The following is a 12769-nucleotide window of genomic DNA, read 5'->3' on the forward strand; positions in this document are numbered from 1 at the left end:
TGTTTAAGGGGACGGGTTCACTGTAAGCCAGTGATGGCCAAACTTGGCCCTCCAGCTGTTTTGGGACTACAACTCCCATCATCCCTAGCTAGCAGGACCAGTGGTCAGGGATGATGGGAATTGTAGTCCAAAAACAGCTGGAGGGCCAAGTTTGGCCATCACTGCTGTAAGCAGATGTTAGTGATGCTGGCATTAAATTATGAACTGGTTGCAACTTGCAACTATTTTTCTTTATTGTAGTATGCATCTAAATCTATTTGCACTTGAAATTCCCTCCCCCCTTTTTTAAACTTTTGCTGTGAAATGTTCCTATCACTTCCACTTATTTTTGTGTGATGTGACAATTGCATATTCAGTTTAGCTCTACCATCCCTGCAGCTTCCCTACAGTCTTCTATCAAATTCAGGTTGTCAGAAATAATTCTAAGTTTCAGAAAGCATTCATATGATCTCAAAATTCACCAGGCAGTTTTAGGGCAATCTTATCCGTGTGCTCTTACAAAATATTCACTGTACCAGGACACAGGATTATAATAGGCAGCCACGATTCTATTAATCCTTTGATGGCCTCTTAGGCTGCAGTCCTGGGCTCATTTACCTGGGACGAGATCCCTTTGAATTCAAAGGGGCTGAGCAGAAATGTAGAGGATTGTGATGTTAATAGAAATGAATGAAATTTATATTTGAATTACCTGACGTAGAAGTTATTAAGTACCTTTGCTGCTTCTCTGATAAAAAAAGGGGGTGGGTTTAAACTTTGTTTGTTTGTTAAAGCTAGATTATCTGATCACAGATTTCCCACATTGGGTGTTTCTCAGCCCAATCAACATACCTTACCTTCTTGAGTTGCTTAATATGCCTCATGGACATCCCTATTTTCATTGGAGAAATGTTGGAATGGCCAAAGCTCAGTAGTAGAGCAACTACTCTGCATGCATAAAATTCCATGTTCAATCTCTGGCATCTCCAGGAAGCATTGGGAAAAAGGCTGCTGCCTGAGAACTGGAGAATCACTGTCAGTTGCTGTAGACAAGATTGGACTAGATTAGGAGTAGGGAACCTCCAGTCTGCAGGGGAAACCTGGGACACCAGACCTGCTCATTTTGCTTGTAAGACTGTTTTCCTTGAGCTACAGCATCACATGTGGAGCAGGTAGAGACCAGATATGGGGCAGGTAGAGATATGTCTACATAAAGCAGGATTGAATAACTCACTGGCTGAAGTGTGCAAAGTTCAGTCCTTCTTGGTTCAGGCGCACGAAATAGTTTTCCCGGGACATGGCTGGTGCAGCGGAACCTTACAAAATCAGCTGATGTATGGGGAACTCAATGCTGGTTGGGCAGTATCCACCTTTCCCATAGTAGGTCAACTTTGACAGGTGGGCAAGATGACAAGGTATCAATATGGTGTCAAATATTGACAGGTGGATGGCTCCATCAAAGTTGATCTGCTGGGGGTGAGAGAAAAAGGGGTAGGGCAAAAACGTTCCCCACCCTTGGGCTAGATGGACCTATGGCCTGATGTGATATAATGCAGCTTCCTATGGTCTTTGGAAACTCATATGACAAAAACTCATGGCAGATGAAAGCGTATTTGGTTCTGAAATGCTGAAGTATTTTTCATCTTTTTTTATTCCTTTTGTGTGTGTAAGTAACAGACGCTCTGAAGTTGGTTGGATATATCAGCTTCCATGGATGGAAACCATGTATAGCTCTCACCCATTGGTTTGGAACTGGAGTGCTACAGTGGCCTTTACCCATGACTAATTGCACTATGCTTCCTCCAGTGTTGGATTTGCAACCTTCAGGTCTGATCCTCTTCGTTAATCAGGCAGTATTCTACACTTACAACAGTCTGTCTTTATATCACACCCTTGAATACTCTGGCAGGATTTTAACTATACTTCAGTATTTTCTCAATGTTCCAGCATTATGGTTCAAAGCCTGCCAAATCCTTGTGGTATTTGGCCCATAAAGCACAGTAGGGTGAAAAGAAGGAGCTTTCTCCACTCTGTGCCTCCATGTTAGGGTACCTCTGTGTTAGAACTGCCATATTTTCACTTCTTGGTGACAAGCTAAATTTTAAGGATGTGATCTCGCCGCAATCTACACAACCACAAAGGGCCTAGAACGGAAATGAAAATATATTCAGCTGTGCTCCTGTTTTAAAGGGCCTCCTTTAAAGGTCCAAGCAAGTGGGCCCATGCTACTGCTCAAAGGTCCTGTTCTCCACACCCACCCAACCATAGCCTAAATGTACACACCACAGAGAAGCAAACTGAAACAACCAAAGGTCATAGAGACTAACCATGTTCATTGGCACAAGCTTTTGTGGTCTAGAGTCCACTTCATTAGATGTTCATCAGAACACCAGAATGCGCCTGTTGAAGTGGATTTTAGCCCACAAACATTTATGCTGCAATAAAGTGTGTTGGTCATTAAAGTACTCTTTTGTTGCTTTTGCTGCAACAGACTAGCCTGGATAGAGCACTGGAAAAAGCAAACTGAGTGGCTAAATGTCTCCATAGGAAGCCATGCTTAACTAAGCAGCAGGCTTTTTCCTCTTGAATGGGCCATTTATGGAGGGTTTGTTTTATATTGTACAGCTGGCTGTTTGGCTGATCTTGAAAATACTGAGTAGATCAAGTTTATTGCATTTATGGGTGGGGGGTTTAAGGGACTTGTCTTCCAGCTACCTCATAATGATTTTGCTAGAAGCTTTTTGCGAAATTAGGCTCTGTGCAGTAAAATACACCTTGTTTCTGTTTTACTTTCTCTCGGGGATTTCTGTCAGTCTCTTCTTTTTCATTGTGCGCATGGGCAGACAGAAGCATGAGTATTCCCTGCAGGGTCATAGTGTGTCAGATTGACTCTGTTCTTCTGTCCTGCGCCCAGTTAACTTCACATGTGAGACTTATTTCTGAGTCATGCTTTAAAAAACCTATACTCTGGCATACAAGGGTGCCAGAATATGAGAAAAGCTTGGCTGTGCTAGAGGAAAGGTCCATCTAGCCCAGTTTCCTGCTTCCCACACTGTCCAACCCTATTTTTCTGTGAATCCCAGAACCAGGGCATAAAGACAATAACCCTACCTAGCTGTTGCTCCCCTACAACTGGAATGAGGGGTATCCTCCTTCTGATTATGGATCATTATACAATACAGCAGTAGTAGCCCTTGAAAGACCCACCATCCATGAATTTGTCTAATCTCTTTTAAAGCCACCTAAGTTAGTGGCCCATCACCTCCTGGCAAATAGAAGGGGAAGAAATGGAGGCAGTGAGAGATTTTACTTTCTTGGGCTCTATGATCACTGCAGATGGTGACAGCAGTCACGAAATTAAAAGACGCCTGCTCCTTGGGAGAAAGGCGATGGCAAACCTAGACAGCATCTTAAAAAGCAAAGATATCACCTTAACAACAAAGGTCCGTATAGTTAAAGCCATGGCTTTCCCAGTAGTGATGTATGGAAGTGAGAGCTGGACCATCAAGAAGGCTGATCGCCGAAGAATTTATGCTTTTGAATTATGGTGCTGGAGGAGACTCTTGAGAGTCCCATGGACTGCAAGAAGATCAAACATATCCATTCTGAAGGAAATCAGCCCTGAGTGCTCACTGGAAGGACAGATCGTGAAGCTGAGACTCCAATACTTTGGCCACCTCATGAGAAGAGAAGACTCCTTGGAAAAGACCCTGATGTTGAGAAAGATGGAAGGCACAAGAAGAAGGGGACAACAGAGGACAAGATGGTTGGACAGCGGTCTCGAAGCTACAAACATGAGTCTGAACAAACTGCGGGAGGCAGTGGAAGATAGGAGTGCCTAGCGTGCTCTGGTCCATGGGGTCACAAAAAGTCGGACACGACTAAACGACTAAACAACAACAACAATAAGTTAGTGGCCATCATTACATCTTGTGGCAACAAATTCAATTGTTGCTTTTCATCACATAAGTAGTCACAACAGGTAGGCTCCATCTGCCTCCCTCCAACCAGCTGTTCTCCTTTTTCCTACATCTTGCATGGACAAGTTCTACCACACAACATCCATTCTGCATTTGTAAGGAGTTGCGCTTTCTGTGCAGCAGCAGCTATACTCTGCAACTCCCTGCCCATTGACATTAAGTGGGTGCCTTTGCTGCACTATTTTTGACATCTGCTAAAAATATTTTTATTTGGGCAAGCCTGCCCAAATTTGTAAAGCTTTAGGGATTAAAGGTGGGTCCCTGACCTGACCTATGACCTGTTTCAGAAAACTCCATTTATAACTTTGATTTTCCCCCGTTCCTTTCCCTTGGTTATCACCTTATGAAAACGTCAACTTTTGGATGGTTTCTGGATCAACCAGTCTCCTGCCACCTCTCACTATCCTGCTCCCCAGCAGTCCCATGTAGGAAGCTTTGAGGACTGTGGCCAACAAGGCAATTTGTCCTTCTGTGGCTACCACACAGGGAACAGAACATAATAGTTACAATGCAGCATGAGATTTAACACAGATTGTGCTCACTGGAGCTTTTCTGTTAGATTCCTATCCAGCAGTTGTGGGCTTTCAAGACAGGCTTTTAATTTAGGTGTTAAAAAGCAGGTCAGAGGTTCTGCACAAAACCTGCAGGATAGTAATGTGATAGAAAAAGCTCATCATGCAAAATGTGCCCCCAGGCACTCAAAGGTTATAGTCAACTTGCATTGCATTGGAAGGTGCGATTTACGGTAACTTGCATTGCATCTGAATGTGCTGTTTTGCCCCATTGCTCCAAAGAAGAGCTCTCTGAGACTGGTCAAATTTTGGGACCTCAGGCAAGCTATGGATGCACTGTGTCTGCTTCTATGAAATCAATTATGAGGATATTTTTAGTCTTCATTGCTGGAAGAGCCATAACACTGTGACTGGAACACAAAATGAGAAGTTGTAGGAGGTGGGACTTGATTTAATCATTAACAAGCTACATAACATTGAAGCCAGTGCATATATAACAGCTGTGAATTGTAGGGGGAATTCTCTTTGGTTCTGGCACTAGCTCAGACCCAGGTGCATGTTAACGATAGCTTGTCTATTGAGAATGAATATGGAAGGCTCCATTTTGCAGTCTAGTGAATAAATAGTCTGTAGAAATTGGGTGTAATAGTAGGAGCTTGCTGGTGAGTGCCTCTTTTTATAGTCACATCATCTGCATCTCACCAACGTAATTCATTACTCATTTAAGCTAGCAAATATCAAAACAGCACTATCAAAATCCAATCCTGCATCATTCAGCCTTGGCACAGAGATTGCCTAATTGGTTCATTTCCAGGAGAGCCAGACAAGTTAAATTCAGGCGAGACAATCCTGAGACTGTTGGAGCTTTAAATTAGAATAAGCTCCATTACAAATCTCCCAGCATACATTGCTAGAAAGAAATGCAGTAATTCAAACGCTGTAAGACTTTCCTGACTGCTTTTTATCCCAAGGATCTTGGTGCAGAGATAAAACGGTAGCAAAAATTATCAGGATTTTCCATCCCAAACGCAGAGAAAACCTCTCAAAATGCAAGGAGAAGGGAAGTGAATTGCAGGGCTTTGTTTGCCAAATCACAACCAATTTTCTCTGCAAAGAATGAAATCAGCACTACTCAGACTGCATATCCTGAACTTTAGAACTCTGGATTATTTAGGGTCCTGCAGCTGGGAGCATAGGGAGGAGTTCAGATATTGATCCCCCATCTCATTTCTGAAACAAAATTCAGGGGTTCCCAAACTGTGGCCTGTAAGTTTCATTCCGGTGGTCTGTGGTGTCTGGTTGTCTGTGGTGTCTGTGGATTTCTGGTTGTAGATGAGAGACAGCCCATCATGTTGATTTTAATTGCATTTTTAATTGCTTCTTTTATTTCTTATGTTGTATTTTATTGTACTACACTTTGAATTCTATGGAATCACAATTGCTACAACAGGCAGAAAAATCATTAAGTGAGCCCACCAAGACCTGCAGCAATTTTCAAGTGGTCCATGAAGTGGGTGGGGGCGAGTCTGGGAATCACTGGCCCCGTTCTCTCCCCCCACCCCATCCATATGTTGAGAAAGAGAAATTGCATTATGTAGGGCTCCCATGCAATTGGTCATCAACATTATGAATTCAGCTCCCTCTTTCTCTGAAGTACATGAACAAGCTCCACATCACACAGCAGCCATCTTGAAACTATTTGTGAGCTTTGCGCTATCAAATTGCCCTTTAAAGGTAGCTGGACTATGTGTGCAAAGCTATTCTTCACTTGCCTTGTGTTATAGTGCCATTTTTGCCAAGCTTGTGCCAAAGCATATAGAGCATATAGGATATTTTATTTACTTGGAAAGATTTATATACCGCTTAATCCCCTCCCTCCAAAAACAAATCTAAGTGGTTCACATATTAGTATGAAATATTCTTGGATAGGATTGGATCACTTAATAGTAAAAATCACATTGGTTTAAAATGAATGAATCTATTTTCCTTAACTGTCCATTACTACAGTTCTGGTAAAATAATGCTGGGGGTTTTGGGAAGCACAGCTGAACCAACACATGGGAAGTCCAGCGATTGCATCATTTCACAAGTTGTGATGGTGGTGGCACCAGTGTAATACCAGGGGGGTAGAATGTTTTTGCACTGGCAATAGGGACACAGAATTCAAGGGTAAGAAAAACAAATGGAAAACATAGACAAGATTCAGACAAAATGTGCTGTAGTAGTAAGAAATGTGAACCTCATAAACATGGAGCAACTTCAGTAAAACCAGTTTCTCTTTGCTGCATAAGCTAATACAATGACCATCCAAAATCAAGATTTCTGTACAGTTTGCACTTTCCCTGCTTGGCTTTCTACCCCGTTGCTTTCAAGTTTGTAATATAATACTGGCAACTTTTCTTTACTAATGCTCTTTGAGACAGCAACATCACACCCAGAACACCCGCAGTAACCTTGATCTTAGAACTTCTTAGAAGTCAGCTAAAACGCTAGGGACCATTCTAGTGTAACTGAATTGGTAGGATTTCACTATCTCCTTTATCATTTGAATACTGTATTTTGAATAAGGCTTGCGTACTCACCTCGCATTACCTCTGTAAACTTCAGATAAATATTTGAAGTGCTTCAAAAGTCTTTTCTGTGTGTTTTTTGTTGCTCAAAGAATTTAGGTGCCTGAATATCACTGTGCTCAGTCCTATAAAAACAAACTGTAGAGTGGATGTTTTGCTTGCTCGATAGACTTCTGTTTGTACAGTGAATCTTCCCCCTCCTGCTGCAGCTCCCAGCCCCCATGCACCCCCCAAATCTGCTCCAGGGGTTGGGGTGGAAGTGAGGATGGGGAAGCTCTGTTAACACAAATGCAGTTTCAGTTGCAGGCAAGTGGGATCATCTTTAAGGATGGTCCTGGTTGCTGGTAGACCCCCCAGGCCGGTTCCTCCCCCCCCCCAGCATGGTCGGAGTAATGCCGTCATGCCAGGGTGGCGCCAAGATCACCCTGGCTTCTTGGCCAATCACTTTTGTGTGGGGTGATCATGGGGGGATATAAAATGGCAGCGTGACGCGTGTCAAGCACCTGCTTCGCACTGCCGAGCACCCACCCACCCACCCTTTATTTTAGATGTCCTCTGGCCTTGCTTTGGACTTTGGTTGGTCATCTGTCTTGGGACGGGGGCCAGGTAGGAATTTTTCCATTTGGCAGATTGGCACTGGTCACTTGGTTTTCGCCTACCTCTTAGCAATCGGCACAACTTTGTAAGGTTTGGCGGTTAGGCATTGGCTCATTGATTTGTGGGAGAAGGGAGGTCAGCCAAGAATATTCCATTAAAGGAATCCAGGGCCTGGATCCTGTCTGAAGTCTGCTTGAGGGGCTAGGGCCATGCCAGGCCTCTGGGAACACGGAGGAGAGCTACAGGCAGGTTCCCCCGATGTAGCGTCCTCTTTGGGTGGTTTACCCTTACTGACTTCCTGCAAAGGGGGCAGGAGTCCGATATAGTCCTTTGCCAATGCCTAAGCCAATACCACTCACATTTCTGTAATCAATGAAGTTGTGGCCTAAAATTTTGCCCAATAACCTTAAACCAAATTTCTGTGTCAGTGTGAATTTTATTCCAACGAGGGGCTGCTTTGGGGGCCTTGCCACACAATTGTTTTTTTTAGATGAGACAAATACTTCACCCAGTGATTTCTGTGTGGTAGATCTGCATATATTATGGTTTGTCAAATATTTTCCCCGACTGTGGTTCCACATTGACTCATCACCTAGAGGACCACACATTTTGGCTGACCTAGGTAGCTAAGCCAAGCTGTACAGTGGTGCCTCGCAAGATGAAATTAATCCGTTCCGCGAGTCTCTTCGTCTTGCGGTTTTTTCGTCTTGCGAAGCACGGCTATTAGCGGCTTAGCAGCTATTAGCGGCTTAGCGGCTATTAACGGCTTAGCGGCTTAGTGGCTTTAAGAAAAAGGAAACAAACTCGCAAGAACTCGCAAGACGTTTCGTCTTGCGAAGCAAGCCCATAGGGAAATTCGTCTTGCGGAACGACTCAAAAAACGGAAAACTCTTTCGTCTAGCGAGTTTTTCGTCTTGCGAGGCATTCGTCTTGCGGGGCACCACTGTATGGTTACCAGGCCCCCATGCCTTTCCTTCAGTCCAACTGTGTTCAGAACCAAGGCCTTAGTTGCTGACCTATTTGTGTGCCCCTTCAACGGGTCATAACAATCCCTTGTTCTCCTTTTCACATCCAAAAGTTTGCAACCAAACAGTCAAGCCCAAGCTGGAGAGGGTATGGGGATCTTCTGCATTCATGTGCCCAGTCATCCCTAGTGCAACATAGCAATGGGCATGATCACCACCACCCAGCTGACATGAACAGCAAAATCCTAGCTATGTATACTCAAAAGTAAACTCTGCCAAATTCAATGGGTTTTCCTTCCAGGTGAAGGAGAGTTAGGACTGTAGCCATAATCTTACATTTCAAACTCATTTGCCTACTTAGTGGGCTCTCCAGCTGGTGTGGGTGTGGCACATGAATTATTATTATTATTATTATTATTATTATTATTATTATTATTATTAATTTAATTTGTATACTGCCCTTTATCCTTAGATCTCAGAGCAGTTCACAACATAAAAATACAAGATAGAAAAGACAAAATTCATAATAAAAACAAGAATAACCCCTCCCCTACACACATTTTTTTATTACATGAAGATTTACCTTTTATTTGACTGCTTCTCCTGAGCACTTTTTTAAAAAAGGCTAATATTGCACTTCAGCAATAACAATGCTTTCACGATGGCTTATGAAGATATAGTCCAGCTTCTGACTGGCAATGGAATGGGGCTGACTGAAAAATACTTTATCCTGACAAAGAGATCAGGATAAATGCCAAGTTAAATAGAGCAATAGTACGTACTTTTTATTTCTATTTCTAGTAAGCCACATGAATTTAAAATGTGTCCAAGCATAAAGAGTAATGTGTGGGGGGGGAGGAGGGGGGAATAAGTGTGCAGCTCAGGGAAACATGAAATTACAACAGGCTGTTCTGCAGCAAATTTACTGAGAATATTGCCCATGAGCTGTGATAAGGCATTACGTATGTATTTTTTTATTTTAAAGGACAAGTTCCTGAGCTAAATATGTTGATGATGTGTGCAGGATGTGTAGGGTGATTTGATATTATTTCCACATGCTATAATTATCCACCACCCCTCCTTGAGCAAGCTAACTATCAGGGATTAATCAGGCTAATAATGAACATTTTGACCAGCCGATGATGTTTTTGTCTCGGTGTGTGCTTTTTCTCAGCACATCTTGCTGTGCATGAAAGCAGCAGATCTCATATTGTGTATATATTGTTTATATATTAGAAACTGAGGCTCCGGAGAAGATGTCAGCTGAGCTTAATGTTGTTCTTGTGTCTTGCTTCTGTTTCATCAGCAGGAGAAACCCAAACTTCTAGAGCCTTTGGATTATGAAACTGTCATTGGGGAAATTGAGAAGACTGTTGAAAACGACGGTCTCAAAGAACTCATCTTGTTCCCAGATGATGATTTTTCGGTAAGCGACAAATGAAGCCAGAGCTCACCCAACACCATTTCCCCTCTAGAGCTCCTGGCTAAGCTGGACCAGTTCTTATTGCAGAAGAGAGCAATGTAGCTCTACATCAGAAAACTTTTAAACCCAATGAGATATATACCGTACATGGATATTAGGGCATGTCCATAGTTCTGCATGTCCTGTTTCTAGAAAGCATAGGGCTGAGTATTTTTCCACTTGTCTTGTGCTTTCTAGGCATGGGTCCAGGCAGTTTCCCCCTTGTCCAGCTCCTTTCCTAGCAAAAACCTGTTCTTTAGCTTTAAAGCTAAACGTAGTTACCAAATGCACATCTCTCACAGCAACTTCCCTGGTAAGTTGGGTGTTGCCGCTTGAACACTTTCACACATCAATGTCCAAGACTCTCCCCCAGGGCTTCCCCGAGGGAAGGGGATAGTGAGGTGCGTAGCACATTGGGATCGCCTCTGGAAGAGTAATTTTAACCCACCAGACTTCCCTGCTGGTTAGACCCTCCAGGAGCCTTGGCCCACATCACTGTCAACAATCCTCAGCCTTCCAGCCAGCTTTGGCACATTTGCCAGGATGATCTCTGTCCACCTCCACAGCTTCAAAGTTGGATGGAAGACCAGTAGCTCATCATGGTCACAAGAGGAAAGTGCCACACACACAGTGGCAAGCGTGGTTGAGCACTGGGTATAACCGCTCTTCCTATGGTGTGGTGTTTATCCACCCAGATTACATTTTGCCTGTACTTATTGCCATAGCCCAGTAATCCATAGAACTTAATGAGAAATAATTCTTCTCCTTCTGCTCCACCACATCCAGGAATGACCAAAGTTTCAGCTCGGTTCACTAGTTTTCATTTTTGTAGCATAATGACTTACAGATCTGGAAATGGAAGCATTTAAATTCAGGACAAACTAGAAGATTATTTGTTCCCGCAGTACTTAGCCTAGGAAAATAAAACATCTCATAAGCTAACTGATTCACTGCCTACTGAAAGGTATTGCGCTTGAGAGGTTAGTGTTGAAAAACTTTAGCACCAGTGTTAAAGTTGTGGGTTCTTTCCCCCACTACTGTGATACCAAATGTGAAAGAAGGGGATTCTTTTCCCAAAGCCTTGCTAGAAGGGTCCAACAATCTCAACACTTCTCTTAGAATGAACTGTCAGCTTTTTGAGATGGATCCTCTCTCTCTGGCAGGTTTGCTTCAATTTCCCCTCAAGTAAATTTCTGTTCCAGTAACAAGAAGCCGAAAGCACCAGCCTGAAGATGACGAGTGAGACCTCGTCGAAACGTCGCACAGACACCCCGACTCTTACACGGGAAGACACCCGAAGACACCAAAACCTGCATATATATGTATACATATACATATACATATACATACATACATACACATACATACATACATACATACATACACACACACCTCCCCCACCTAACCAAGTAATCAAAGGCCTGTGGAGGGAAAGAGCATTTCCATCTGTGGTAGGTCAATCCAATTCAAGGTCAAGATCCTATCCCATGCAGTTCATTCAAGCCATTTTGCAAATTAGTTCATTAAATATTTTGATTTGGGTGCTGAAATGTTATCACGAATGATATAGGCTTTTGCTTCTTTCTGTACCAGAAGGCATTGAAAGTGGTGCATTTTAATAATAGCAGGCAATGAGTTTCAGCCACCTCATCTTTTGATCAAGAGATCCGAACGTGAGATGTATCTCTCTAGGGAGGCTCAGCCAGTTTCCAGTTGAGGTGCAATCTTACTTTGCCATAGTAAACCTCTCTAACTCATGAGAATTTCTGTTTATCCTCTATGCTTAGCAAGGGTAGTAATTCTGAATCACAAAAAATAGAGATGTCATGCTATTAGACTGCAAAGTATCATTGTATCCCATTTCTCATTGGAGAGGGGACCTGGCAAGAGGGCCAATGTCCCTGAGATGGGCATACAGCAGAGCTTCTCAGAGAGCATTGACTAGGTTGCTCAGCAACTGCTCTCGGGGCTACATCCCCTGGTCATGCTGTGAGTATTGGGCTGCTCCCCCAAATGAAGATCTGTGCAGATCTGTTTCTTTCTCTAGAGCTGTGTTTTCATTTTTACAACCTTTGGTGAGAGAATGTTTCCATTTTAAAATGTGAGCTGTTACAACCCCAAACCGTTTGCTGCCCTTGTCAGATGCTAAAATCAACTCATTTCAGACTAATACAAACTGCAGCAGTTTAGAAACAAAATTACTCTACTGAACAGGAAGCATTTTTGTGGCAGAGTTTGAAGCTAGTGGTCTGAGCACGCCTAATTCTCAGAAGGGAAGTTCATTGCAACTTGAAGAACAATATTGAGAGGAGCACAGGATTCTTCATACCCCAGTTCTTTCTAAATTTTGAGTCTTGAATTCCTTTTAAGTTCATTTGTTCATTTAGGAGAATGTGGTGCATATTAGAACAATGGCTTTTAATCCACAAACTGCCCATACATTTCAAACATGAATTTTAGTGGGTTATTTGAGCAAAACAGCTGAATAATTTCTGTCTCCAACCTGATAAATGGAGCCACAACATTTGTTTATACAATTTTCACATCAATGTGGCCAACTTGCCAGATGTTTGGCACCTGGCCCCCTTGTCTCTCTGGTGGTTACTACTTCCTCCTCCCATCCACATTCACATTCATGCCACATCCGCATGGCATGAAATATACAAGACTGAACTTCAGAGAGGAACTGGGGATTTAAGGCAAC

The 12769-nt window shown here is 42.9% G+C and overlaps 1 protein-coding gene across 14 annotated transcripts in view; it reads left to right on the plus strand.

Annotated features, from left to right (window-relative positions):
- DOCK10 (dedicator of cytokinesis 10) overlaps positions 1-12769 on the plus strand; it is a 215165-nt gene that overhangs the window by 99005 nt on the left and 103391 nt on the right. For 9 of the 14 annotated variants that reach the window (XM_082221651.1, XM_082221660.1, XM_082221659.1 and 6 more), the window contains exon 2: positions 9910-10029. In XM_082221651.1, coding sequence (XP_082077777.1) covers positions 9910-10029 — 120 coding nt within the window. The remainder of the gene's footprint in view (positions 1-9909; positions 10030-12769) is intronic. The other 5 variants (XM_082221655.1, XM_082221657.1, XM_082221654.1 and 2 more) reach the window with 1 other exon arrangement.

The sequence above is a fragment of the Podarcis vaucheri genome (assembly GCF_965113315.1).
Source record: "Podarcis vaucheri genome assembly, chromosome: 5".
Classification (NCBI taxonomy): Eukaryota; Metazoa; Chordata; class Lepidosauria; order Squamata; family Lacertidae; genus Podarcis; species Podarcis vaucheri.